The 26,774-nt window shown below is 41.3% G+C and overlaps 1 protein-coding gene across 1 annotated transcript in view; it reads right to left on the bottom strand.

Annotated features, from left to right (window-relative positions):
* The window catches only part of LOC118414563, a 40,578-nt gene that overhangs the window by 6,253 nt on the left and 7,551 nt on the right, over positions 1-26,774 (bottom strand). The window contains exon 2 of the mRNA XM_035818682.1: positions 510-723. Coding sequence (XP_035674575.1) covers positions 510-723 — 214 coding nt within the window. The remainder of the gene's footprint in view (positions 1-509; positions 724-26,774) is intronic.

The raw sequence follows: 26,774 nt of genomic DNA, 5'->3' as shown, positions 1-26,774 counted from the left end.
ATGCTTTACACTTATTAGTTTAAATGGCATGATGTTATGTAGATGAAGACAATATAGAGTATATAGAAAAGCAGTTGTAGTAGATGGACACAAAATATGACATGGATATGTTGATTTGCACGAAATCTCAACTGCTAAATTCATTATTCATTTATTGACAAAAAAGAAATCTGATGAAAGAATCTTAGGCTGGCAAATTCTACAGATTCTTACTGATATAACAAAAGCAACTCTTTGGAAGCTATACTCAAATTTCTGCCGTGGTTCTATTTTGCTGTATATAGGAAGGGAAACGTTTCCGCGACTTTTGAAGTTCACGGTTGGAACAATTCTGAAGTATTGAATGACAAAACACATATTCAAGGTATCATGACTTTGCATTAATACCACTGCAAACTTTTCAAGGCTTAAAAAAATCATCATAATAGTTTTCCAAGCCAAGTGTCATATAAACTGTACCTGAATGTTTTACACATTTTTTTAGCGAGAAAGATGCTAGGGAAACGTACCTGTCTCTTCTTGCACTTGGTACACAGAGATGTGGTACAGCTGACAGCAGAGTTGAGACTGACCAGGGAAGACTGGCTGCGGTAGAACTCCACCTCCTTCTCCGCCCGCTCAGTCCGGCTGGTCAGGGCCTCGATGAAGTTCCTCAGCTTGTCCTTGGCCTCTGTCTCCTGCTGCGTGGCTGTCTGGATGAAGTCTTCCATCTGATCTGTGGACCTGCAGACATGACAGGAGGAAGATCATGTTTTAATTAAGGTTTAATGACCTGCCCCGAGGTGTATATGGTCCCCGCGAGGTATAACGCCTGGTCCTTTGCTATAACCACCGAATAAACCACTTGTCACACCCTTGATATCTATTAAACTTACAATGTACATCAAACCACCTGGCACACCCTCTAACTCTGGTGTTACTTAATGGTGCTGTATTGATATACTAAGTATCTAGACGTGAAGATGTCCCTGCTGTACTTGCTGACAATGTGCTCTATGATTATATAGTTTTTGGGAAAAAAAATTAAAAGACATTTAAACTACTCCGTAATTCTGTGGTGCTGTAAAATTAATGTTATACATCAACACCTTTGTGCTATCAAAAAAAAAACAAGCTTTAGGAAATACTGGCAAGTCCCCATGTACTAGAATATACAATGTACACAATCATCATTATACTTTATGTGAATGGTGTATAATGAAGCATTCCTCTGCCATTTTATATCACTGACTTAACTTTATCAGAAATAGAACTGGTAATCTAAAACTGAAAATGTGTACAGAAATGAACAACAGATAAAATATATGATTGTCTGGATTACGAGACATTTTCTCATTTGTTTACGCCCCCATTGGCAGTTGTTCATAAAGGCAGACATCATATGGTATTGTAGAAAGACCTGGCAAAATCAGTTGGCATACATCAGCAACAATGCATGCATGTGTGGTGGCTTGTCTCAAGGCTGAGCCCACATACAGGAGTGAGTAATGCTCATCACCTCTCAAGGATGCAGACAGTCAAGGCTACTTGATCGATTGTACACTGACTGACTCAGGGGTGTTACATACATGTACTACACAGTCATACACTAGGACTTGTATTGAAAAAGGTAACAGCTGCGGAGATAAAAGTTAAATGTACACATTGCAGCATTTGTTTCTTTCTGTCTCAGACCGTTCGCACATTGAAAGAGAAGGGCTACATTTTTACAAGTACCTCTATGTTGAGGATCTCTACCATACATAAAAGTTCACAGCAACTTATTGCTCATGCTTATTTATTACATGTACCCATTGCACACACTCAATCTAATCATAAAACTGACAAAGACCTCCAATCACCCCACAATGACTTATTGCACTAAGTGTTTGGCAAATGTAAAGGTGCAATTTGTAAAGTTTTTGAATATTAAAAAAATGTTGTCTTTGGGTCTGGGCTGTAAGCCTTATTGAGGTTGTCACATCACATCATTACATGACCCTGAAATCAGGGTCACAATACCACCATAATCCTGTACATAGGGGTAATAAATATCTACGCACACCATTTAAATAAACTGTCTGACCTACTATTGTATGGAGGGATTTGAGGCTTATATATTATGTACTGTAACTGTTGCAGTGTGTGTGTGTGTGTGTGTGTGTGTGTGCATGAGGGTGTTTGCTGCGACATTCAAATGATTTCTATAATTTTTGATACCATTCCAAAATCCACCTAAACTTTTAAATAAACTAGATTTGTAAGACTTGAGATTGATAATGTTGCCTTGATTTTCGTTTTAGCGCCAGGCATATAAGGAATTAATGTTATTTGTGGTCCCAAGTATTGAATGATTGAATGAGGCAAAGTCATCCCTGGTAGTTGCTGTGTTTCACAATCACAGTCTCTGAGTTTGACATATACTTTAGATGCCGAAATTTTTGCAGTGGTTCTGTGTTTGCATTTTTCGCGTTGCAAATTTACAGCGAACTTAAAACCTCCGAGAACATTTTCCCATGGCAGTAAGACTCTACTGAGAGACTACAGTGCATGGTGCTACCGAGAATTTAAAACCACTGCCCATGAAATGCATTTTACCCTCAGCCTCATGAGGACACCACATGTGAGTTCCCTGATGTTTTAGCTTCCCCTACTGAGAGGTTTCCCTCCCTCCAAATTTCAGGTCAGGTCCCAGTTCCAGTATCAGGGGATTCCAGACATTCTCCCCACCTAAACATGACCTCCCACTGCTGTGTTTGCTTTGTTAAGTACCTAGGAAACCACATGATAACACCCCTAGCAGCCCTGCTGGCTATGTACATGTAACTGTAAATACAGAAATGTTTGCGGTGGTTATATGTTCACTGTTTTATAATAAAACTTAAAACCACCGCGTACATTTTTCCATTACAGTATGAGACTGCAGTATGGCGCTACTGCAAACTTAAAACCTCCGCAAACACTCCATTTTTCCTGGCTACCGCGAAAGTAAATCCCTGCAAACGTGAATGCATTTACAGTATCTGGTCCAATGACTTCCAGACATCCACTGGTACATCTTTAGAATGTGCTCTGTGACAGTTTGGATGTGTTTGAGACATTGTTGCCCAGATACAAGGTTCTGTGATGTGACTTTAGTGGGGTTGGGAAGGAACCAGCACCTATCAAAACACATTTCCCCACCCTACTCTTCATCACTCTTTTTCATTTGACAGATAGGTTCTTTGATTTGACTTAAATAAAAAAGCACCTATCAAAATAAAGATTTTTCTCACTTTATCTGAACAAGTAAGACTAGTGTAAGTTACTATGTCTGTTGAATATATTGTATTTTGGTATCATGCTGCCGGTCTTGAACAAAAAAATCTCATCAGTTAAGATTGGTCTGATGTTTGTACAATGTACATAATGTATGGTACACAGAACTATATGACAGGTAGGTTCGGTGATTTGACTTAAGTAAAAAGGCACCTATCAAAATAATGATTTTCTCACTTTATTCAACAAGCAAAACTAAATGTACATTGAATATCACGTTCTCTGTTGTAGAATATGATAAGAAAATAAATATATATATGTATTTTGGTGTAATGCGGTTGGTCTTGAAGAAAGGAAATCTCATCAGTTAAGATTGGTCTGACATTAGCACAATGTATGGTACACAGAACTATTTGACAAAAGGCACCTATCAAAATAAATTTTTTTCTCACTTTATCTAAACAAGCACGACTAGTGTACGTTAAATGAAAATCGTTTTCACTGTTATTGAATATAATAAGAAAATATTGTATTTTGGTGCCATGTAGTCTTGAAGAAAAGAATCTCATCAGTTAAGATTGGTCTGACATTAGCACAATGTATGGTACACAGAACTATATTTAGGTTATATTGATTGCATATGGAGAGATGGATCCCTGGTATTGTTTGAGGTGTCTGGTAAGATGAATCATGGATTACTAAGTGACAACAGGGTGATAAAGTGTTCTATTTACATGTATTGTTGATGGTGTCTCTGCCTTTAAGTAAATCTCACCTTCTGTGTAACAAAGGTTAAAAGCAAGGCATATTACATGTATATGATTTTTCAAAGAATCTTGTTGACTTTACTGAGAAAAAAGAATATTCATGATTGTAATGCAATAGCAGTGCTATGTATGTGTATATTGAAATTTCAACAACTCAATCTTTCTGTGCAATTGAAACTCATGATGTGTGGTTGGCAGTCTTTTAGCCAGACACGCGTCAACGCGTCATCTGGACGCACTCTTCTTAGAATAACAAGAAATTTGATGCCCCTGGACGCCCTATACTGGGGAGAAAATCCTCTGACAAGCATGAAATTCTGATTGACCAGGGATGCTACCAGGTCATCTGTGGTCACAGTCTTCTACTGTGACATCTGTAACAGTATTCTTGCATCTTGGATACCTTAGAATGCACTGTCTTAATTTAAAATCATCAAAAACTCTGCACCATGGAAGGTGGATGCCCCCAGACCCCCCTACAATAGTCACTTACCGCGACTCACCATTAAGTTTGGACTCCCTATTATAAAATCCTAGCTAAAAGCCTGGTGGTTGGGGGAATAGAAAGGGATTTCACATTTGAAAAAAAAATTCAAAGTTAACAAACAGTTAGTTGGAACCCCCTTCAAAGCATGCAGTAAAAGCTGATCTCTGCTTTTGGTTATCCATTGTTAAAACCTGTTCACAGGTGTCTATCATCATGATCATCTGACATAAACTTTCACTTTATTGCGATGGGAATGATATACGCAAAGTAACAGTCACTAAAGCAACTGGATGAGATTTGGAAAGCGTCCAAGATTTCAGACACAATCGGCTGTATTTTGTCAGTGACTGTTACTTTGCATATCTTATTACCTGGATGTCTAACCTTCATTGACGTAATGGGAACGACAGTTGTTATGCCCTTCATTTGTGTATCTAGCAGCAGATGATATTTAAGAGGGAAGAATTTCATTTGTAAGGGATTGGTTGCAAAACAAGTTACTGCTAGCAACTCTGCAAATGTGGTAATCAAATTACTGCTACATACATGTATTAAAATCATTCATACGTAAGTTACTTTATAACAAGTTAAGCTAATGACACATAGTTGGCCCACCTAATAACCCAATAAATAAAGCCTTCTCAAACACTGTAGCTGTAAACTGTGAGAACTAGCAATGTGTGCATGTTCTATGTAGCAGCTGTCCCTCATACCTTCAACCCTCCTGCCATATGTTACATCATTGACATTACTCTTACACTGCCACCCTGATCAAACAGTGGAAAAAATGTACAGGAAATTGGTATGACATTTGACCAAACTTTGTACTTTAAATAGCTTGAAGTACTCTTGCATACTTACCTGCATATTTGCACACAATTTGTAACTGCTGCTGTTAACAAGAGTTCGGAGACCTCGTATCTCCATGAAATAGTCTGATTATGTAAATGACTTCGACATTTGCATAATCTATGCTTAATTATGTACACCTGTAAATAACCTAAGCTGGTCACTATGTTGGTCCAATCATTAATTATGCAAATTGGTTGCAGATGAAATGCAGTACAAAGTTGATTGTATTTGTATATGCCCCAATGTTGCTTTGAAATTCAAGACCTGGAAATGAATCCTGTAATACAACAACTTGTTTTTTGATTCCTCATTCCTTGCCAAAGACTGGAGTTAGTCAATCAAACATTTTGGAAAGTCCAATTCTTAGCGTTACTATTACTGTTCTGACAAGTCTGACTTAAGCAAAGAATAGCGGTTTATGTGTAATGCCTTGAGTGGCCTGAGAGGTGGCCATCCTACTGAACACTGACAACTTAACATCCATGTCATCAATATTTCATGCACCTCACACAACACTACACCCCCTTCAGTCTGAATAACAAATCAGCGTCAAGCTTTAATAGCTGTGGTATGACTAAGGTTACCATCACCACGATACTGTTGAGTATTACACACTTGGATAAAATGGCAACATTTCAAGTTGCATGGCTGTATTGGCCTTATGATGTTTATCTTGTGCTTCTATTCACAAACCCACGTTTCACAATTCATATACATGTATAGGCAGCAGAATATTGGCTACTAGATGGAAATACATCAAGATATTTGTACGTTAATGTCTTCTGATATATGGTCTGTTAGATCTAATGTGACAGTCTTACTCTCACTCTCAGGAACAACTTTTGACAAAAATTTGTTAGTGTATCTTTATCTTTCCCAAAAACGTAAAAAAAACTATATAGATTATAGTCTGTGTGTCTTTTCTTTTGGATGGCATGACTCAAGCGGCTGTGGATGGATTCTTAGTCAGCAGGTGGACTTCGGAAAAATGAAGGTCAAGTTCAATAACAGGCCTCCTAACTGCTCTCTAAGGTACTGCAGAAGTCGTGGTTTTGATATATCTTGTGTTTGGACATGCTGCAGTCATGATTTTGAAGTGTCAGGTGCTCTTGCAACAGATGGTACATGGCAAGTAGGTTCGGGCCCCCTAGTGGCTTTTTCAAACTGCAACTTGTGCAGGGCCAATTCTGTTTTAGACTTTGGAATAATCAAGAGAAGGGGTTGACAGATAGTCGACTCTACACAACAACAAGACTTCGTAATTGTACATGTACATGTACATACAAAGCAGACAGAGGTCAAACCTCAATGAGCTGGAACAGACCAGCTACTGAGAGGGAATATTACTGTTCTCTTCTCCACAAGTTCCGAAGAGAACTCCATTTCCTGTCTACTCACAGATAACACAGACACGATATGTGGGGTAGGGTAGCGGCGTCTACTGAGAGGGAATATTACTGATCATGAAGCATTTTAAGATGCACACCTGCTATCATTAGATAATCCCTTCTTTAAACAAACTCTAACTAGTGCTCAAACTCTTTTCACTGTCACTGACCTGGAAAGTTTGTGTATTGTGTCAGATAATAAAAGCTGTAGCACACAACGCTTGCATTCAATTCAGCTGTTGTTATTATTGTATTTACTGTTCAAACTAGTTCACAGAGGGATTCAATCAAACTGTACTTAACATTTTTCTAGGTAACCCTGGTATAAATACCTACAAAACCTCTGCTTTAGGTCCCATTCAATTCAATTGGATATCGCTAGCTTCTCAGCATTATCTGGGTTAAGTGAAGGAAAATTTGTTTAAATTGCTTTTCCCCAATCTCCAAGCAGGTCCTATGGTGGAAAAATATTGTAATTATAAGCTGGTCAAAGGAGTCCAGCCAGCCAGCCAAGTGTGCACTTCCCACCTGTTTGCACTCTTAGGCCGGCTTCACTCCTTTGACCAAATTATTCCCCCGTAGGATCTGCTTGAACAGTACTTTTCCCAAGGGCACAATATAGGCAATCCTGCTATGGGTTCCAGTCTCTAGATTCTGAATCAACTACCTTACCGACAAATCTGCATGATGCTAATCTAATAAATTTCTTCTTCAAGCAAAGTATAGAGTTTAACACATTGCTTAATGATGAAATCTATTTAATTAACATCATAAATGTACAATGATGTATGATATAGACGATACTATATAATTCAAGATACTCGCATGGAGAAAGTGGCCACTCTTTTCAGCAAAATCCAGCAATCTGATTAATCAATAGGTATCTCTAACAGCTATTAGATTATAATATAACAGAACAATTTTTAAGACATCCTGGCAGGTGTTGCTAACTACATGTAACAATTCAGAGACAAGAATTGTGATTCAGTTAGTAATACATGTTTTCAAACATTTGATTAATATTAACCCCATTTACATATACAAAAGCAGTCAAAGAACTCAACCTGAGCAATCACTTAAGGTAACACACCCACATGCAAGAAACCTGCAAAGTACCTTTGAATATTAAAGTAACATTAAGCAGATACATGTACATCAAAATATCAGACTTAACCTCCAGCTAATACCTAACGGCCTGTAGAAAATATCATGACTACAGAAGCTTTATTTAACAATTACGTAACCTGACAATATTGATTGAGGATATTTGCTGAGCTGCAAGTGTGGTATTCCAAATCCCATACCTGGAGGTTGAAATTAAATACTGTGTACATGAACATACTTTGTGTAGACAGCCAATTACTACATGTATATCAGAAATTCATCATTTTTCTTCTTCTGAAATCATAGTTTTACTATCATATTTCAAATAACTGAGTCTGGCATACGATGATCATTTACAACTTTGGCAAAACTGTAAGTGTAAGAAATTTGTACATTGTATTATAAATCATACAAGAATGCATATTAGCCACGAGGAAGGGCAAGTTGGAGAAACATAAAGGTAACACAGGTCTTGTTAAATACACCATGAATTATCATATAATAATCATCTATTATTGCTGCTTGTTTATTGTAATTTGTTCTCACCTTTTCACTAGTTTGCTAGTTTGTGACGACACTTTAAAACTTGTAGAGTAGAAAACTTGTAACGATAATGAATCAGGTCTTGTTTACCTTTCCTCCAGCTCTTAGATTTCAACCATGACTAATCTCACAACAGTTCTAAAGGTTGGTAGCTTGAACCCTTTAGTTCCAGCCTGCTTTATTTGGGTTCAAAGCAGGTTAATGTGCATGGATAGAAATGTCAAACAGTGCCCCCGAATGGCAGCACCTGTTCATGTACCCACCAGGTTATTGTAGCTCTCACTAATTCAATTAATTCCCAGAGGAATGCATGTATAGAAGTCATTACTATTGCATATACATTTATAATTGCTCTACAACTCAAACATTTACATTGTAATCATTTGAGTGATTCGACACTTCATTCTCAACAATTGAATAAAATTCAATAGTGTTGTTGATTTTTCTTTCGTTAGATTTTATCCTGAATCTTTGCTTTGGGTTCAACAATTACAAATTGTCAAGTTAAAAAGCTTGACTGATTTTTTCTGTTACCTTGTTAACCGTGAAACCAATGAAATTGAAAAAAATTGTACATTTTTTGCTGGTTACTAGATTCTAGGCATCATCAGAAAACAGAGCTACCTCCATTGATACAGCTGTTCTCCTTTAAATGGGTCATTTTTCAGCAGTAATTTGATCATGGCTGCAGCAAATACAGGTGCAAACTTCAGGGTTGGAAAACCACCTGTATGTATGCAGGTTAGTGCAGCTATATGTCTGCCTGTACCTAACCTGTACCAGCCAATTACTAGTACATGTATAGGGGTAATTAATTTCATATGGACCAGGTCTATTTCTTGTATTGTTTGTTAACACCTGTGAAATAATAAATAAACATTGAAATTCTTAACATTTTCAAGTTAAAGTCATACTCAAGTTTAAGTCATACTTTCTCAACAATCTTTTAATGTTGCAGGGGTACTTTTCTGGTGCAAGACGGATTTTTACATGTTACCTGCACCAGAGCAGGTACGCAGAAAAAAGTCCCAAGAACTGACCTTACTAAAGAAATACACATGTAAAGAATGGCACACTGTAAATCCAGTTCTTTTCATGGTTACTTAAGCCTTGCAACAGGAGGGGAAAGAATCTTTCACTTACATGTAAGAAGTAATGCAATAAAATGTATGTGATAGAGAGTCACTGCGAAAACCGCAAAGAGGAAAACACTTTCAAGATCAATCAAGATTTACAGTATTGTATGTACATGTCATATCCTTTCATTCGTTATACCTTTAGCATTTGCTTGCTGCAGGTACCGGTAGTTTGTTGATTAAGATTGGACTGAAGAGTCTTACATCACCTGTTGACCCCTCGTGAGGACTTACAGAGAGCCACAGTAGTGTCGGGTTACCCGCTGTTTGTTTGGGAGGCGGCTTAGTCAGGCGCTGCCTTTATTTGGGAGGCGTGCACAAACACGCTAACTGACGGACAACTCATGTTCCAAGTATTTGTTGTCAAATTCCAGGGTCAGAGAACATATAACTGAGCCAAACACAGTAAAAACAGTATACTATAGCATACAATTACTACAATGATTGTATAGATGTTTTGTTTGAACGGCCTAGCTTGCTAGTTGTACAAACAATAGTCTTTTTATTGGGTCCTCTTAACACTCAAGCTTTACATTCAAAATTGAATAATAAGTACTACAATAAAGACAGTAAGGTGGGATGTTGATTATAAGGCACTTATAATATATGTCTAAAGAAAAGATGGACTTAAGACAAAGTTTCACACCTGTCTTCTGAAATAAACCATCTACTTCAGCAGTGTCAATGATAGTTTGGATAATTGGAGAATGTTGAGCTGTTCCATTGTGTTGAGCCATTGTCTAAGGATTGCGTCAAGTTCATGGGTCACACCAGGTGGGGTCTGAGACATGCTATCCACTCACAAGTCATTTCAATACTTAGGCATCAATAATGCCATCCATCCACAAGTCAATAACTCGAATGAGTCCTACCAAGTAGCACTAAGCTGTCAGAAGCAGACTTTTTTTAGATATTCTATTCATGACGTATCAACCTGCATTCACTGTAGACATGTCTACATGTTGTAATGTTTGTTCGTTCAGACTCTTGTAGTGCCAAGTGGCACATGGGGCAGCGAATGTATGTACGTTTGTTTGTTATGTTTGTTAGTTCAGACCCTTGTAGACCTAGCGGTGCATAGGGCTACAAATGTACATGCTGTTTCCATATGGCAGGCTATATTTTTACAGGGACCAATTGCAAGGGAGGGGTTGCTAGTAACCTCTGTAAAAACCTTTGGGTTCTGGTGGGTTAAGTGAGTTAAACAGGGTTAAATTGAGTTTTGAGGGTTAAGTCGGGTTCTGGGAGTTGTGGGGCATTTTCAGAGGGTTCAGATTCGCTAAGGTCCAGTGAATCTTAACCCTCATTAGCCGGGTCGATGAGTTCCGCTGGGTTAAAATGGGTTTGGCGTGGTCAACCCTCTGGCGTTGCAAACACTTAGTCAATTTCTGCTGCCGTGTCCGCAAAAATGCCTAAGTCCATAAATACGAACCATGTGTGGTTGCCTACCGCGGTAGCCGTGCCGCAACGCCCCCTTCCGTACGCAAAGCGCAGTGACTGAGGAGGTGATAAAGGTCAGGAAGGGAGCTTGCCTGTAATGACAAACGCTCAGGCAGTTGCTGGACTGTAAATATGGGGTTATGGATAGTAGAATGCTGAGAAAACAGGGTGAATAAGATGAGTCAGTTCGCGGGATTGTGCTATGAAGTATGATGTCATCGATCGATATCCAAATTTTAACTGCCCTGGCAATCTCATGAGGACACAACACCACACGTCTACAAAATATCCGCGGTACAACAAGAAAGGTTGTTTTGTTGATGTCTCGGTAGGATTGCCCCGCGGGGAGTGCTTGTACAGCGCGACTGAGCGGGAACATCCCCACAGTGAGTTACTCCGGCGGCGAAGCTTCAACTGAACCCGTCTATACATGCGCCGTCCACGTTGCATGCTCTGAGTGAACTGCCAGAATGTCACGTTAGAATTTCAAGACGCCCGGCTACACGATCTTTCGAAATAAGGATGTTCCTGGCATAAAAACCTGGCTGCGATATGTTGAAAATCGCACAGAAATTCCACCAAAAAAAGACGTGGAACGCAACGCGCAGACGCCATGAATCAAGAAATGAGCCATTGACAGCACAGTCGCGCTGCTCGTTCATCAGTTTGAAACCCGACCCGCCTTGTTTCACATTCGCCGTTTCCTTGTATCCAAAGTATTACAAAGTTCCCGCGAGTGAGTCTCGTCTGTCTTCCGTCCAAGACCGGACAAAACCGGTTGGTTTGAAGAGTACTAGTATTAACTCACAACGTACCTGAGGCGTAGTATAAATGGTTTCCGTGGTGTTATTATGGCAAATAACAAGCACACGCACGCAAAGTCAGCGAGGTCTTTCATGTTAAATACAACACGCACACGCACGCAAAAAGTTACATAAGCATGATGAATTTTACTAAACAAACAAAACAAGATCTTCTTCCTATTGGTTCTTTGTTCGGGAAATAAAAAATGGTTTATGACTGACCTGTATCGGGCCTCCTGCCTTCAAAGTTGTTTAAATAAATACAACAATTCAGTCGTTTATTTATTGGTAACGGTTGCGCTAGCTCGTCGTGACCATGGGCGCGGCGGCTGGTATACGAAACATATCTAATTTTGTGTGATTTGTCTCAGTTTCACAAATCGCCCGTCTTACGATTTCAGATTTGAAAGCGCGAGTCCTTTATTTTTATAGCACAATAACATGCCTTTGCAAGCAATTTTTCGGGATTCTTTAAAGACAAATGACAGAACCTCGTTTATAGGCGACGAATATCAGGTTTTTTTCTGTCAGTATTCCTCTTAGCTGATTGGCTACCGAATTGATTGAATTTGTGCCAAGCGAAACTTCAGACAGCCCGGAGCCAGCGGTGGGCTTTTCAAAGGAGCCGCTCTGTCAATCAAGAGAAAGTTTAGGTGCCGCCTCGATATCGATGCTGCTGTTTGCGTGTATCAAATCATCGCATAATAGTTCAATTTTATCCAGAAACGGACAGATCCCAGACTATCATTGCTATCTTTTTTGTGACAGTGCTCTAATTTTATTCGTATCTTCCGCCAAATAAATTGCAATTTGGAGAGTTGTACCTGTAGAGAAGCTGTGCCCCCGATGCCGATGGGGTGTTTATTTACGCGGTAAGCACGTGCGGTCATTGACCTTAACGCTTGCGTTGTTCTTGAACATTTGGCATATTTTCAGTTTTCCGGGATGACATGAAAATGCCGACAATGTCGAATCATTACTAGCTTTTCATATTGCGTTACAACCACATACAGGCATTCACTCAAGCCATATACTTAGATCGTTAGTTTTGAGAGCTGTTTATTTTGAAATCGCACGGCCGCAGTAGGAATTTGTGGATCTCAGCGGAAGGCTTTTGGCGTCTTGCATAACGTTTTACAATTTCTGCGGATAATTGCGGGACGTTCAGAATTTTTACTGGTCCTGTGGAAGATTGCGTTTAACTGCGGAAGATTACAGGACGGATAGCGTTCGTTATGGGCAGGGATTTGGTCCTGTGCGGTCCCAATTTTTGGCGGTCGCGGTCGCGTTGGCCAGGTGCGTGGTCGTCTTCAAAAGGTCGCTTAATGCTTGCGTCAATGGGGAAAATTTTCGAGATCGAGAAAAAGCGGTCGTAATGACCCGGTGATCAGCTTGAAGAGGTCGCTTGAGCAGGTTTGACTGTACTAGACTAGTAATAACCTTGATCTGACTGAGGAAATCTGTTAGGTATACATGTATTCGGTAGAACAATACAGTGAATCTGTGCCAAATGATTTATAGACCCTGCGCCGCTGCGGCAGGTTCATAAACAAGCTGGCTGCTGTTGTTCATACGTACGCCCTCTCATGTTTCCCGGCGGGGGAAACTACAAGATAAAGCTGTGCTTGGTTGAGAGGACTCGGTGCGGGATATTCAAACAGCCTTCATGTGTACAGCTCCTGTTTACACCACCGTAGGATCTGCTTGGAGATTACATCAATACGAGGTATCCAATTACTGCACGAATCCTTTGGGCTGATATTTGACAGGAAGCGTCTTAAGTGTTTGTGACCACATAAACAAAAATAGATTTGAGCGCCAGGGCCAGAACATTGAAAAACATGCCAATACATGTGTTGTATTTATGCTGTTTCAAACGGCTTGTTGAAACTGCAGACTGGGCCGGGCAGTCCTCCCGGATCGACATGGTTGAACGACTTCCCCCCGCCGGGAAGCCAGCTTATATCAACAAACCCAGGTACAGGTCTCTGGCCAGGCACATGTCTCTGGGCATGGACCAAATCTGTTTCTAGACCAAATGCGGTGTAAGGGAACGTACGATAATAGCCAAGGGGCGAAGGAAAAGAACTTCCTTTGCTTGAATCTTCGTTTCAAATGGACACCTATTTACTGGCATTACGGGAGTGTCGTAGAGTTATTTCCCCCACTTCTGCATGGGTCACGGTAATATCTCTCAACCTAAGGAAAGAATCAGGGGAATGTGGGACACGACAAGGTACCTAAGACCCGAGTACTGTCCCTGAATGATCCAGACTCCTCAGAGATATTTTCGCGCGTTTCTATTCGTGGTGGATATGATGAGGCCCCATTAATCCTGCTTCGGTGGTTTCGGCTCGGAATTTGATTTGAAAAACATGCACATATGAAGGAAGAATATAGGGGAAGGACATTTCTCACTATCCAAACATTTAGGGGATTATATCATTTTGGTTCAAGTAATCCGTCTGCAAAATGTTTCAAAAGTGTACAAAGAAAATATAGCCTCTACGGTCTACCAGGCTCCGCAGATCGGTGGTCTCATAAAATAGTAGAAACTGGACAAATAGACTTTCATAGAGCACGCTAGGACTTTAGGAGAGTCGACCGTGGTCAGGAAATAACTCCTCTGGCCGGCCGACTCCCGGCCTCTGAAAGAGACTATGCAGAAATAAGCCTGTCGCTCAGAATAATTTCCTAAACGCAACAAGCAGGACTATTTCTGCATTTCTACTCTCAAAGCAGACGTTCGGCCCCAGCTGTATTTTGACGTGTTTTAGGCGATTTTGTCGGCCCTGGCCTTATGTTCTGTTTCCTTCATGTCCACCAGCCGGGATATCTGAACCATTGAAATGTTTTGTTACACCATGCATTGAGTAGAGGTACCCGGTAAGTTCTATGATTATCGATCGTGCACGCGTGTGCCGTTGTGTAAGGGAGCATAATCTACACCCACTCGGAAGAGTCCACGGAAGCGTTCTAATCCAACAAGGATCAACAACAAGGACTGCACCGCACAAATATGTCCTCCCCCTCCCTCCTATAACCAAAAGAATGAAAATCTCACTTGGGCTTCGCTATCTGTCCGCAGATGACCATGAGGAGTCCATGAGAAGTCCCACGTCATCTTGGTTCCTCTGTCACATTGTCCATCGGCCGTCGTAATTCCAGTCTTGTGGAATACATTACATTAGAACCTCATTGATTGTGCACTAGGACAGCTTGAAACCCCGGCCATGCCGGCCAGCTCCCTGTTTCCCGCCACTCACATATGGGTACACAAGTCCCGAGGGGGCAAGGCAAAAACTAAACAGGAAGAAAGTGTTTTAGGAGAGAATGCTCCCATCTGTACAGCCGTGTCAGACTAAAACGCTGGCAATGATACGGAATAATCTGCCGGGTGAATAAGTCCCACCATAAGGTAACATTTGTCCAACATGTAAACAGGAAAATGTTATACTCCCCAGGCACTGACTCACACTGTCGAATTCTACCGCTTTGCCTCCTGGCTTCAGTGCGCTGTCTATTGTAATCTCCAAGCAGATGTGACAATTGGGCTTGTTTGGAGGGCTAGACGGGAATATGAAAATCTATTAATAAAGTGCACACATCCAGAAAACACCTGGTGAATACGCCTACATTTGCTTGTAGAGAGTACAGATTCTCTCCGGTAACAATGAAAAGCGGACAGTTCTGCGACACAAAAAGGCTTTGGAGACAATTCCAAAATTCCGACACCGGAAGGTCTTGTGGTTGGAAGAGAAGTTGAGAATCGTTTTAGAGTTGTATTCAGATTTTCACATGTCTGTTATCCTCTCAACTGAATAACATTACTTACAATCAATCACATGTTTACCTAGATGATTCAATGCTGTCTTGTCACAATTTGCAAACGATTCGTCTATGCCATCTCCAAGCAGATCCTACGATGGCATAAGATAGAACCAAACTGGCCAAGGAGTGTAGTCAGCCAAGTGGTGTACATCCCCGGTAGCGAAACACACTCTTAGGCCGGCTTCACTCCTGTCTAGCCCTGTCTACTTCATCATGTTGATGATTATAGCATAGTCTAACATCCTATCCGAGGGACGTCCCAAACCGCAGGTCTCATTTCCACCTGAGCAAAGTTAGGAAAGTCATCAGTAAACTGAGTTAAGTGCTTTTCCCAGGGGCACAAGATCGGTGACATGACCTCAGATTTTAAATCATTGGGTTCTGGATCAAACCGTTGCCGTTGCGCCACGCAAGTCTGAAACTCGTACAGCAAATTGGCCATGGTACATCATCATTATCTTCGGTACTGCTTGAAGCCCACGTACAAGGTGGATTACTGAGCTGCGCGATGACCAATATTGGTGCATGTGCAGACAGAAATGGGAAAGGACGCGGATATGTGCCAAGACAGGCCAGGACCGAAGTGTAATTTAGTGGTCATCATCATAGTCCTTTCCTCCTTAGTGATAATTTAGTGATACAACACACACATTTACACTACAGTCAAACCTGCCCGAGCGACCACCTCTTCTCAGCGACCACCTGGCCATTTCGATCGCTTTTTCTCGGTCCCGATTTTATTTCCCATTGACGTAAACATTAAGCGACCTTTTCTCAACGACCACCTGGTCAACGCGACCGGCCCAAATTGGGACCCATAACGACCACATCATTTTCAAAATTGAGGTTTTCATCGATATTTGATGATAACTAGCGCGATTTTGTGCCGAAATCGTTGTAAGAAAATCCGAATTTAGTTGTTACAGAAGTTTTTTTTTAAAAATCTATATCATTATCAAGTGAACGAATGCTGAAACGTATGTAGCCTCATACTTTTTAAAGAAAGATCTGTGTAGCTCATACCTTTTTAAGAAAGATCTATACGTGTGAGTGCTTTTGTCCAACTGTACTGTACATTCACCCGTGGTACGCTATCGGGAAATACCGGGCATCGAATTCGAAAGGTGTACCGTAGTTATTTCACATCAAGAACATAGCGACGCATAAAGGCTTGTATGGTAACAGACAGCATCAAAGTTCCCTTACTGTCTAAAACGTTAATACGTGTACAAATACTTGAGCTTTAAAACACTGTATCGTATAAAAGCTCGATAAAAGCTTGGGGTTAGATTTACAATTTACAGTGTGCGTGTTGTATTAAAGGGTTAATGCCTCGCTTCTTTGCGTGCGTGCAGTGTGCTTGCTACTTGCCATTAAATACAACGGAAACCACTTATACTTTGCATCGGGCATGTTTTGAGTCGATACTCTTCTCAGCGACCACCTGTCCAAACGGACCGCTTTTGTCCGGTCCCCCGGGTGGTCGGACGTGGGGCAGCGCAGGGCAGCGAAACCGTCCCAGCTCAGTTTTGAACTGGGAGAGGGACTCCGCCTCCGCCACACTAGGTTCAAGTTCATTGCACTCTTTGATGGTCCGGAGAAAGAACGAGAGCCCGTAGTAGCTGGTCTTACACGCATTGGTGGCCATTGGTCTGCAGCTTGAAAGCATGATGCGGCGGCAGCACCGAGCTGCTGGGACGAGACGAGATGTGTGGGGGACCGTATTTGATTTGACTACACTATTCACTTCAGTTAAGAGCACATACCAACGTACGTGCAACTCCGTGCTGTCTACGTACAAAAACGTGAGCAATATTTGGAATCCATATTATTGCCACTTAAGTGGTAAGTACCGCCTCTGTGCGAAATCGTCCGGAGACCAACGGGATTGGGAACCGTGACGCAAACACGCCTTGCAGAACTTTCTCTGCGTTTGGGCTGCGGATTTCACCCGCTTACGGGTCAGTACGGACGACGAACGTGCCCCGTACAGTGAATAGAGTGAGTATGGAAGCCGTACGTACGCAGCGCGTGTAAGTACGGCCTGCATACGGAAAAGCTAATAGCCAATTCCGCCGTACGTGCAACTGCGTGATGTTTATGTGCAAAAACGTGGGTAATCTTTTGAGATCCGTAAGTGGTAAGTACCATCTCCTTACGAAATCGTACCGAATCCAAAGGATTTGGGAGCATGTAGACACGCCGTAGCACGATAAGTGCATTTATGTCATACCTGGGTCGCGAAAACGTTCGATACAGGTGTTTCGGACCGTGTGATAATTTTCTGTATCAAACTGACTTCGAAGTTGTATCACACGGGCTTACTTCGAATAAATCGAACTCTTTCTAGCGGGCCGAGTGTGGCACGGGTGAAAATTCGACTAGTACCGGACTCGAACGTTAGAATTGCTGTTGTTACAATTTTTTGTTCGAGGACACAACATTTTCTCAACTTCTGGTGCATTTCGCATCGAAACATGTGTTGTTGTTTTTTCAGGTGAGTATGACATAAATAAAATACAACACGGTGTATTCCGCATCACCCTCGGTAACAGCCCTCCCGCGGGTCGGATCACCTTCCGGCCTTCGGGTGATCCTTCCCGCGGTCGGGCTGGTACCTCAGGTGATACGGAATACACCGTGTTGTATTCTATATTTAGAACATCCTCTGCGTTTGGGCTGCGATTTCACCCACAGTACGAGTCAGTACGGACGACGCACGTGCTCCGCAAAGCGAGTATAGTGAGTTATTAAACCTTACGTACGGAGCACGTGTAAGTACGGCCTATATACGGTAACGTAGCAATCGCACAGAGAACGTACGTTGTAAGCACGTACAACTCACCACTTGCGCAACGAATGATGCAGGCAACCGCTCACGGCATGCAGACCACGTACTTATTACCGCGTATGTCAACAGTGCGGGTGACTTGCGTTGACGTACTCCCTCCTTGCTCTTGCCAGTCCCGAAGGTCCTCATATTTTCAGACAAAAGTGGCGGGCGTGGCTTTCCCCACCAAAAAAACTATGGACAAAAACCACGTTCGGCGGTTTGTGCCCTTAGCTGTATGGAGTATTTGTGTCTTTGACGTAGATAGTACTAGAACTATAAAGAGAATGAACAACAATACATGTATGTCTCCGAGGCACAAGTCACCAAACGCCTCAGGAATAGATCCAAGATCGCACGGCGTTTAAACAGCGAGAGATAAAGTTAAATACCGCCATTGTTCTTTGTACAGCTGATCTCTCTCCCCATGGGTTAAATTAACTTAAATATTTGGCTCTGACGGTGCTTTTTTTAAAGGAAAATGGCGTTTTGAACAAATAGGACGACATTGGGTAGCACTACGTTTCCTGTGACTGCCATGGTACCAAGCGGCAGTTCTGTCAGATGGGCAATGATAGGGGAAATGTTGAAAATGTATGAAGGGTTCTTATTGCCTTTCATGTGGCATCTGGCATCGCCTGGCCTTAAGCTTGTGGACAATAAGATGTGTGCAATGCAATATTTTGAATGTTTCTCATTTTCCAAAAAGCCCACCGATTTTTGCATTCAAAGTGCAGACTCGGGCCGAAAAGGATCTGTGAGCAGTACCAGTTAAACCACCTGTTGGACGGCAGGACTACCAGTAACTTAGCAGTGAGTTTAGTTAAACTGATTTTAGGTCGTCTGACATTTATCTAAAACCTTAGGGGTGGTTTAACATGTGGATTTCGATATCTAAGCCCCTTAACAGTTTGATCAGTCACAAGGACATCGACAGGAAAAAGAAAGATACGCTCCCCCACGTTCATTCAGTACATGGCGTTTTACTTGTGCGCAGGACAATACCAACTTGATATTGTTCGTCAACATGAATGTTGCAATGTTGGCACTCATTATAGGATTATCTTTGTATCGCAAATAGTGCGAGTACCCTAAACGACATCGCTTCATGGCTTCATAACGAACCTGGCCTACATGTTGAGTGAAAATAGCGAATCAGCGCTTCGTCGAAAAATTAACGTTATCGCTCATAAAAGGCTGCGACGGAGGCTGGTAATACGACAGCGCAGGTCCACTGTAATCCAGAAATTCTTAACATGTTGCAAGAAAGCTCGTCTACAACTGAATAGCATTTTTGTCAGATACATAACCAGTGGGTAAAAGCAATGTTGAAATGTAATTAGTTTTCAACAGTTACAAACTAATAAAATAATTGTTTTTACCCGTTCCTACAGTGTCCACCTGTGTAATCATCACCACGTAATCATCACTACTATATAAGTCGGCAAGATTTTCAACAAGACAAACATCTATGCCCCCAGGATCAACTCATCGTGCATCAATAAACACGAAACAACTCGTAATAAAAGTCCTCCATATTATGCAACTTGAACGTTATAGTATAAGTTAAGCCCCGGTCACAAAGCGCGTACGATTTCTTGCGATGGTATATTCCGCATATCGTACGATGAGCGCAGTAAATCGCAGCAAAATCGTAAGCAAAATCAGCCATCGCAACGCATCGGATGATGTTCAAAATTTTTCCAGCGTCGTACGATTTTTCACTTGTGTCTCTTTTGAATAGCCGCCTGGCCGCTTTTGTGCTTCTTTAACCAACAAAATGTGGACTTAGCTGTTGAATACCTTCGTATAATATCTTTAACTGTAAAAATAAATTAAAAGAGACCATGACAACAAGAGTATTACAAGAAAAGTTCAAATCAAGCGTGAGTAATGGTATGATTATCTCGGCCTGCTTGCCGGCTCTACGTGTCAGGCTCTTTCGAAGATCGTATCATGATATGCTATCAACAAAAAGATGCCATCATACAAAAATCATATCATAAGCATTACACATATATATTTCCGACTCATAGAGCCTGCTTTTCGTAATTCTCTCACAGTCGGCGCTTATTAAGATTGAGTGCTGTCCGATTTCTTACGGGGCTCCATACACTCTATGTCCTGAACAAAATCCGGTGTTCCAGCCACAACTTCACGGTTGCAAAATCGCTCAACGAACGTAAAGGTAAACGGTTTATTTATTTATTTGTTCAGCTGTTTACAAACAGCCAGGGCTGCCCAACTAGCCGTAGGCTATTAAATATTATAAATTATTATTAAGGTAAACGGTCAAAAGAAGGAAAGGCAATAACAGGTAGTCCCATAGCCTTTCTGAGGTTGTAGGGACAGTGGGTTAGATAGTTACCTACTGTGTCTAGAGTACAGTATTGGAAGGCAAGGCGGACCCCTCTCCTCCCACCGCATTTTATCTACCCAACCGAAGACAGGTCAGGTACCCATTTTACACAAGGGTGGAGTGAGCAAAGTCGTGAAAAGCGCCTTTCCCAAATGCACAACAAATATCCGTTACATGGCAAGATTTGAAGCCAGGACCTCTGGGTTCTGGGCCAAACCGTGACCCTGAAGATATTACGCCACACAGATGTTGAGAATCATTTAGAGCTTGGGTTGACGTTTTATGACACTAGTTGTTCTTTCAACGTCAGTACAAGGACTAAAAGCTGTTGTGAAGATTATAAACTTGGATGTTTTATGTTAAATTACGCGCAATCTCGCCTTTGAATTCATGACGCAAACTTTCGCCGGAATGCAATGCTGGAATTCATATATCACCGGTGCACCTTGAGAGTCGGAATTTTTTCAGAAAGTTCCATCAGTTTCATATCACCTTTCATGGCTAATCAGGCTCACGTGGAATCATTAAATTTTTACTTATTTCGGTGATTTTCATCACAATGTCAGAAGAACCCTGAGTTTCTTGATGTCGCTAGGATAAAATAAATCAAACGCATTGAAAAGACAATTGGACAACGGCAATATGAAAACAAATTTTTTTGCGATTTTTACGACTTTTTAGTGATGAATGTTTGAAGTCTTTGAAGCCAACCAATAACGCACATAAAAGCGCCACTAGCTGTACCCCTGCTATGCATCATTTGAAGGTAAATGAATCGGCTGTAAAGTAATGATTTGAACTTTGGTAGACAATTGTAAGATGCCCCGAGATTTGAGTTGTGTACCTTATATCTGGGCGATGCCACAAACTTATTGATCACCTCTCGTATCGATCTCCAGACAAGCGGTCAGTGATCGCCAACATCGCTCAGGGTCAGTGAAGGAACGTTCAACAATCGCAAAGGCCCCCTTTCCACTAGACGACGACAGTGACCCAAATGGACTCGTGTGACCCTTAATCTCAATGAGCGCAAAAGGGTCTTCACTAGATTCCACTAGCGTAGCTTTTCTTGGGTTTCAGTGCGCACTGTGCGCTCTGTCCTAAACTTCAGGTCGCAGCGGGGTAGTGGCGCGATCACCGTCTAGAAGGAAAGAGGCGTATGGACATACTGTTGGAAAGACGGCCTCTCACTCACTCACTCATCCTCGCCGCAAAGACGACCTAGGCACCACTGAATAATGTCACCACATTTTGGTGTTCAGAAAGATATTTTCCTATTGACACTGTTTCAAAGCATCCTGTCTGTAGTGACAACCACCGGCTCCCAAAGATCATATGTTGTCGGTCCTCAGTATGGTTTTTATAGGTAGTTATGACTGTACAACTTTATCTGACACGTACGCGTAGCAATAAAGACTAACGTTAAGAGGAAATTTTCAGCTTAATATCCTCTGAGGCAAGAACACGATTCTTTTGCCCAACAATTCAGATATCGCGATACGATGTCCCAATTTTCCTCGAACTAACTTTATTGGGTGCGGAGTAATTTTCTGAAATTATGTACGCACATTTTCTGTCAAAAATGCTTAATTAGCTCTTCTGAGGCAAAAACACGGTTTTTATCCAAAAATTGAGACATCGCGAAATGATGTCCGATTTTCTTCGAGTTACTTTTTCGGGTGCGGAATAATTTTCTGAAATTATGTGTGTGTGTGTGTGACTGGTTTATTTGTGTGCACCTTTTCTATCAAAAATACCTATTTTGCTCTTCTGAGGCAAAAACACGGTTTTTATCCCAAAATTCAGATATCGCGATACGATGTCCGATTTTCTTCGAACAAACTTTTTCAGGTGAAGAATAATTTTCTGAAATTACGTATGCACCTTTTCTATCAAAAATGCCTATTTTGCTCTTCTGAGGCAAAAACACGGTTTTTGACCCCAAAATCCAGATATCGCGATACAATGTCCGATTTCCTTCGGACAAACTTTTTTGGGTAATTTTCTGAAACTATGTATGCACATTTTCTATCAAAAATGACAATTTCTATCACTGAGCCAAAAACACGGTTTTTTAGCCAAAAACACGGTTTTTGACGCCAAAATTCAGATATCGCGATACAATGTCCGATTTCCTTCGGACAAACGTTATTGGGTGCGGAATAATTTTCTGAAACTATGTATGCACAATTTCTATCAAAAATGCTTATTTTGCTCTTCTGAGCCAAAAACACGGTTTTTGACCCCAAAATTCAGATGTCGCGATACAATGTCCGATTTCCTTCGGACAAACGTTGTTGGGTGCGCAATAATTTTCTGAAACTATGTATGCACAATTTCTATCAAAAATGCTTATTTTGTTCTTCTGAGCCAAAAACACGGTTTTTGACCCCAAAATTCAGATGTCGCGATACAATGTCCGATTTCCTTCGGACAAACTTTTTTGGGTGCGCAATAATTTTCTGAAACTATGTATGCACAATTTCTATCAAAAATGCTTATTTTGCTCTTCTGAGCCAAAAACACGGTTTTTGACCTCAAAATTCAGATATCGTGATACAATGTCCGATTTCCTTCGGACAAACTTTTTTGGGTGTGCAATAATTTTCTGAAACTATGTATGCACATTTTCTATCAAAAATACTTATTTTGCTCATCTGAGCCAAAAACACGTAGAGTAACCTTGAGTTGACGCACTTTTTTGTGTTGACGCACAGTGGGCGAGTGGATCTCTTGAAGATACGGAAAGGGGATTTTCTTATGATATGTGTATTTTCACAGCGTACGGTGTATTGCAAAGTAGGCCAGTCGATGTGTAAAATGTCTTTTTAATATATGATGGAAAAAGACGCCCATTCTGCCAAGCGTAGGTGTTTCTGCACCTTGGGTATATGTTGCACATTACAGGATTCACACGTAATATTGACAAGTTCCTGATAGATTTGTTCAACAAAAAAGATGGGCAATGAAAAATGTGGAATGAAAATGTGTAGGGTATCAAACAACTGATTTCATTCCAAGTAACACAGTATTATACGCTATCAGAGTTTTTAAAAATGATGCACTTTTGCGCTTTGTGAAAATTGAAGACAGTTTATTCGACTGTTATTTTCGGGGAATAATTAATAAAGAAAGATCAGAGCTATCAATAGCACAAGTAGGTCATATTACGAAGCTACTTTACAGAAAATTTCGTTCACAAATGCCAATTTGTTCGCGTTTTAGAAAGAATGGCGTAATTCCACCGTACCGTGGTTGAAATTAACTCCGAATCGTGTCTGCAGAAAGCAGCCATTAGAACGCGTTTTGATGACGGCGCGAGACCAGAATGTGTTCGATATCGATCGATGTCATAGAGTCGGATTTCTTTCTAATCCAGCTGCTGTATTCATGACTGAATTTAGTCGTCATTTGACATCCCAAGCTAGCTAAATTCACGTACGAGTTAAGCTAACTGGGTTACTATGTGAAAGTAAGACAAACATATAACTAAACTCACATCACGGCGACACTCAAATGTGCAGTTCTATCATGTTCGAATCAACAGGTAACGACATTATTTGTACTTTTCAGCAATTGTGAATAGCTTAAACATTTGATATCTCATAAGACGCAATTTGACATGTGAAATCGTCATTTTGGTGGATATAAGGCACGATAGCTCTGTGACCACCTGTTGGCCGCCTTGCCTTTTGGTAGGTATAGCCGGGCTTCGTTCATCATTAAGTTGACATAAATCGTGTTGGATTTTATCCACTTGTCACTTGTTCAACGTGCCAAGTAAGACATTTGAACGATGAATCTCGTTTTATTATTATTTTTTTATTATTAACCAGACGCTACCTAATCCCTAGCTCCAAACCTGGGGAGAAATTGTGAACACTCTTAACTGTTTTGGGTTTTGCATCTGAGAAGATGTAAGGATGCCTACTACATAACTTTGAACGCAAGACATTGTTTGAAAACGGTTTTAAGCTCAGAGATACGGACTGATAGCTTTGTTTATAATTGATCACACCAATGCTGGACTGCTTGCATAAAGCCAGTGACACCCGCCGTACTTGAAACTGTGTGCCATGTACGTGCAAAAACGTGGGTAAATTTTGGGATCCGTAAGTGGTAAGTACCGACTCCGTACAAAAAACGGATTTGGGAGAATGCAGACACGATAATAAAACGCCAGCGGTCGTGGAAGGTCGTGAATTAGGTTACAAATGTAGTTAAGAGAGGACAAGGATAAAGCTTGGTTTGTGTTCTAGAATCATATATTTCCAACTCTCTTCGAAAGCATGCGCAAGCGGAGCTGAATGAGAGCAAGTAGGGCGACATGACATGAAATTTCATAATTGGTTTGTTTCCCGCCGGTTTATGGCACGCCAAAGGGGGTATAAAAATGAGAGGAAAAGCTTTCTACAGAGAGGAAAGAAACGCATGGCAAGAGGAGGTATCTTACCGTGTGAAAGAAAAACGGCGAGAAGAACTTGTTTCGCAAATTTCATGACATTATCAATATAAATGTCTAGGTCTGTGAATACAGTGTGAGGTCTGAACAAGAAGCGCCGATAATGAAATTGTCGTACTCGTCATGACGGTAAGAGCTGGCTCGGGAAACTATCATGGACGGATGCCGATAGAAGACATCGTCTCTGTTTGTTCTATGAGGTTGTAAATGTCTGAATGGGCGTTACTTAACCGTGTTAATGCCTTGTACCCAGTCATGAATAGTGCCAACGATTTTGTATTTTTTTTAAAAAGCGACCTGAATTGTTTCCATTCCCCGCCCTTCATTCGTTAAATCCAACCAAATTTTCCGCTACAGTTTTAAACAATGCAAAGCAAAGCATGTTTGCAAGCGTGAACCGCTCCAGACACTTCTAGGCATCGTCCATAAGGTGTGGACTCCGTTCTTGAGAAATCCATAGAAACACTCTGAATTCTCTCTCAACATTTCACCCCGACATTTGCACATCGAGGATGGAGCTGAACCGTGGTGCTTGCCTATTGTATCTTAGAAAATTTCGACAAGTCAATATTATCGTTACTCTTTACTCTCCAAACAGAGGTTAGGCTCCGGCTGGTTTTTAACGTCTTTTTTAGTCGTTTTTATCGGGCTTTCTATTTTGTATTTTATCTTGCTGTGACAAAACCTAGACCTCTGCTCGGAGAGTAGTTACTCTTAGCAACGGCCAAACGTCCGTCAACACTCATGAGATCGCGATCGACGAAGGTTTGGGCTAGAGTTTTCAGAAAGTCAAACCATCCGGTACAGCGATTGTAACAGGGGTTGCCACTGGTATCAGGATAATGCACAGTGGCTCATGGTTACTAGTATTGTCATTGACGTAATTAAACTAGATATGCACTAGAAGATTTGTCGGATGCCATACTGATTCGCAACATCCCTGTTTGCTTTCAAAGTACAAATAATGAGCATAATGAGCGTTGTTACCAGTTCATACGCTGGGGTGTTGCAAAAAATATCCAAGTTCACCCCCACCTAACTCCTTCTGCTTTTCCCCCTACCCGTTCACCTTTTCCCCCGGACTTCCCCTTAACCCCCGCTGTACTTCATCTGTGCCCCCGTCATTCCTCTTTACCCCCAATGGCCGCCGTCTACCCGAATTTCACGTAGTCTACACGAAAATCGCTCACAAAGTAACAATAACCGTTGCGCCACGGAACATGAAATAGCCTATGCTTTAATACACATTCTGGGCCACCTTTCTGCCAAGTGGAGTTTCACAACCCCTTCCCATTCTGAACTGAAAAGCCATGTGCCGTCAGCAGCGCGTCGTTTGTGGCAGCTCCACGGACATAAATGCAACCTGGTGGCCTGGGTGGTGAACCGCTAGAGGCCTGCTTTTTGCTGCGTTTCAGACAATCATTAGGCTGGGCATCTAATTCATGATCATATAATTCCTATAAATGCTCTGGAGAAGTGATGGTAACCATATAGCATGGAAATGAAGTACCTTCAGAGTGCAGAATCAATTTACT

The sequence above is a fragment of the Branchiostoma floridae genome, chromosome 4 (genome assembly GCF_000003815.2).
Source record: "Branchiostoma floridae strain S238N-H82 chromosome 4, Bfl_VNyyK, whole genome shotgun sequence".
Taxonomy (NCBI): domain Eukaryota; kingdom Metazoa; phylum Chordata; class Leptocardii; order Amphioxiformes; family Branchiostomatidae; genus Branchiostoma; species Branchiostoma floridae.
This window is presented reverse-complemented; position numbering and strand designations above follow the sequence as displayed.